Raw genomic sequence first — 3,697 nt, 5'->3', positions numbered from 1 at the left:
TCATCACCAGGTAGATGCTGTAGAAATTGAGCTGACTTGTAGAACATCCAGTTGGTGTCCTGAGCATTGCTTAGTGGTTTGGGGGGAATCCACCCTCCTTGGAATGATGATTAGAATACCTTTAGAAGGCTAAGAACAATGACACCTCAACAGCAATGAATATATTTAGTGCCTAGAACTTGGTTTCTAAATCTCATTCTCAATAAAAGAAATATGGGCTCCTTGGAGAATTAAACGACTAATTAAGGACTGGGACAAGGAAATACAGGATGAACCCAGAGCAGCTTATAGTATCAGACAGTCAAGAAGGTATTAAAAAAAAAGAAGGAGAAGTAGCTATGTGAAAAGGAAACAAAAGTCAACCTAATAGAACTCCCTATGACTAAAGTGGAAAATTTGAGCAACTAATAAGTAGTAATAATATTGGATTATGACCCAAAGAAGAAATCTATGTGTTCATTCTGATATAAATAATACAATAACTAAATGGAGGAGAAATGACAGCTCTTTTTTACAGAAGAATTCCAATTAATACATGTAGAAGGAATGAAGGAAACACCAAATCACCACTAGGCAACACCACAGCAATAATAGTCACAAGCATGATCCCATAGATGGATGCTAAATCCAGTGGGCAAACATCGAGAAGAAATAGCACATTAGCATAGTCTCAAAGTATTTCTCCCAATGTATTTATGAATTACAAAGGGAGAAAGAGTGACTTTACAGTGGAGAAGGTCAACGGACATGGCCTTACTCAAATGATTAATTTATCATTAAAAGTTATAATCTACATTCCTATTATGTCTCTCCTGATATGATGTCTTCAGAAGGTCAAGCATTGCTTTTGTGCTATTCTGTAAAAGGCTTAAAACATATAACGTTCAATCAGAGATTACTAGACAAATCCAAATTTAGAGATATTCTAGCAAATAACTAATCAGTACTCATCCAATTGTCAAAATCATGAAAAACAAGGATGAACTGAGGAAACGACTTTGAAAGCTGAGACACACTAATACATGTGATGTAGCATGCAAGAATAGAAAAAAAGACATTGGGGAAAAAGCTAGTGAAATCTGAGTAATGTCTAGAGCTCAGTTATTACTATTGAACCAATAACAATGCCCTGGTTTGGTAAGTGTCTTATGGTTATGTTAGTTGTTAAAATTAGGGGAATCTGAAAGAAATGCAGGACACTGTACTATTTTTGCTTATTTTTTAAGTCTAAAATTATTTTAAAATAAAAAAATTAAAATTAACAAGGGCTATTTAGGTAGGAAAACTATAGACTATTTTTTAAAGTGTCACTCTTAAAACAGTAGAACTAGTTTTTGACTAAATAAAAAAACCTGAGGGAAAAAACCCTTAAAACCCTTAAGAATTGGAGATCTTAAGAATTCAGGATAAAGATGAAAGATAAAGGTGAGGAAGTCAGTATTTTCTTCTAATCCACATACTCCCAGATATTGTGCTATGAACAAGCACCCACTAAAGACATGCACAAGCAACAGATTATGTGAAATTATGGACAGCTATTCTTTGTGTTTTATAAAAGCGCAGTTATGATTTAACATACATTTACACTCTTTCTCACATATCAGGAAATTTGTAATGCCTTAAGTGGAGCAGATCTAATTGTCTTGAGAAGCTCTGTAGGGTTGTATGGTGTAGATGTTCTCCAAAGTCTTAATACATTTCACCAAGAGTGCCTTTTCTTTGCTTCCAGTTTTCTTTTGCTCTAGAAAATAATGTTTAAAAAAGTTTTCAACAGACATGTAAAACTTATTTTTGGGTAAATAAATTTATACCACATGAGGTTACGCTGACACAATTCTTTTTAACTAAAAAGGGAAGTATTTTCATTCTTCATTCAAAAGATAAAAAATGGCAAATTACTGCCCCCCAAAAGGATAAGCATTTAGTTCCATGATTCAAATAAAAGAACTTTAATGATAAGACTTTTTAAATGATGTATTTCTTTCTTTGGTCTATTGTAATCAATTACGAGAAATTGAGTGGCCTAAAAAAATAAAAATTTATTCTCTCTCATTTCTAGAATGTATAGTCCAAAATCACTGTGCTGGCCAGGTCTCACTCCCTCCAGAGAGAATCATTCGTTGCTTCTTCCAGGTTTTGGTGGCTCTTGACGTTCCTTAATTCTTGTGTGCATCACTCCAATCTCTGCCTGCATCTTCACATGTTCTTCTCTATGCCTCTGTAACTGTTTTCTAAACTACTTGTTCTTTTCTGCATTATAAGAATACTGGTCATAGTATTTAGTACCCATATTAACAATGGATGATCTCATTCTTTAATACATCTGCAAAGACCTTTTTCCCCCTCAAGTAAGACCACATCTGAAGGTTTTAGATTTACATATATTAGAGCCATCATTAACACAATACACGTTGATATAGAGAGTTAAGTGAAAATCCTGGAAACTTCTAAAAATAAATATTCCTAAAGTGAACTACAATGTGAAAGAATGAGGTTATCAGAGGACAGTGAGTTTGGGGATAAAACAAGAGGGGATTTGTGGATTAAAACACCATGGACAGTGACAAAATAAAAACAAGGAAAAATGTAAAAGAAATACTAAGATTACCCTGCTTCCACCATCTCGGCTGTTGATGGTTTTCCTCATTGGCTATGTCAAATCAGCGTACTGAGGTTAGTAAAGAAATCTGAAGACATGGGAAGATTAAAGAAAATATATCGCGGAGCATGACTTTAATCCCTGGTTATATAATACACTTGGTTAACCATCACCGTTTTGCTCAGGCAACTCTAACTCACTAGTTCATAGTGAAAGGAAACAGGGATGTTCAAATTAGAATGTTACAATGGAGATAATTTGTGCTCTTATTACAAAGAATCCCTTTACCTAACCCTATAAAACTAAGGTCCCTTAACATAATGTGAGTTTACTTTGATGACGTTAATGATCATTATTTAGAATCAGACATAAAACTAGATTGTTTCCTTTGGCAGCTACATGCCAAACATATAATAATGTCCTTTTCTGTATTTTTGCATCATCGTAATAACTTACTTATTAGTTTTCTCAATGCCATCATGATGTCTTTGTTCCTCAGAGTGTATATAATGGGATTCAGTGTGGGAATAAAAATGGTGTAAAAAAGGGAAATCATTTTTCCAGTCCCTTCAGATTGATTTGGTTTTGGTTGCAGGTAAGTGATAGTAGCTGTTCCATAGAATAAGACCACAACTATCAGGTGAGAAGAACAGGTGGAGAAGGCTTTCTCCCTCCCACTGGCTGATGATATTTTGAGAATGTTGGCAATAATTTTGCCATAGGAGACAATGATCAATAGAAATGGAACCATGACAAACACCACTGCAGCTAGATAAACTGCGATCTCATTCAGAAATGTGTCCCCACAAGCAAGCCTGAGAACTGGGGGGATGTCACAGAAGAAATGATTCATTCTGTTAGACCCACAAAAGGGCAGAGAAAAAATCTGACATGTTTGCCCAATTCCTCCTGGAACTCCACTGACCCAGGAGGCAATGACCAGCTGGACACAGACCTTGTGGTTCATGACCAGCGGGTAGTGCAGAGGGTTACAAATAGCCACATAGCGGTCATAGGCCATTGCTGTCAGAAGGAGACACTCTGAGACTCCAAACGTAAGGACAAAGCACATTTGTGTGGCACAAGCAACCAAAGAAA

At 35.6% G+C, this 3,697-nt stretch overlaps 1 protein-coding gene and 1 pseudogene across 1 annotated transcript; both read right to left on the bottom strand.

Moving 5' to 3' along the window:
• The window catches only part of LOC111732616, a 12,132-nt pseudogene extending 9,510 nt beyond the window's left edge, over window positions 1-2,622 (bottom strand).
• A 416-nt stretch (window positions 2,623-3,038) lies between these two features.
• On the bottom strand, window positions 3,039-3,689 carry LOC105307084 (olfactory receptor 10AG1-like; the record flags this gene model as incomplete). Its single annotated transcript, XM_011382447.1, has 1 exon — window positions 3,039-3,689. A coding segment is annotated over one exon (651 nt), but the record flags the coding sequence as incomplete, so codon positions are not given.
• Window positions 3,690-3,697: the final 8 nt, after the last annotated feature.

This window comes from Pteropus vampyrus, unplaced genomic scaffold (genome assembly GCF_000151845.1).
Source record: "Pteropus vampyrus isolate Shadow unplaced genomic scaffold, Pvam_2.0 Scaffold474, whole genome shotgun sequence".
In the NCBI taxonomy this organism is placed as follows: domain Eukaryota; kingdom Metazoa; phylum Chordata; class Mammalia; order Chiroptera; family Pteropodidae; genus Pteropus; species Pteropus vampyrus.
The sequence above is the reverse complement of the archived record's forward strand: the minus strand, read 5'-3'. Positions and strand labels throughout refer to the sequence as shown.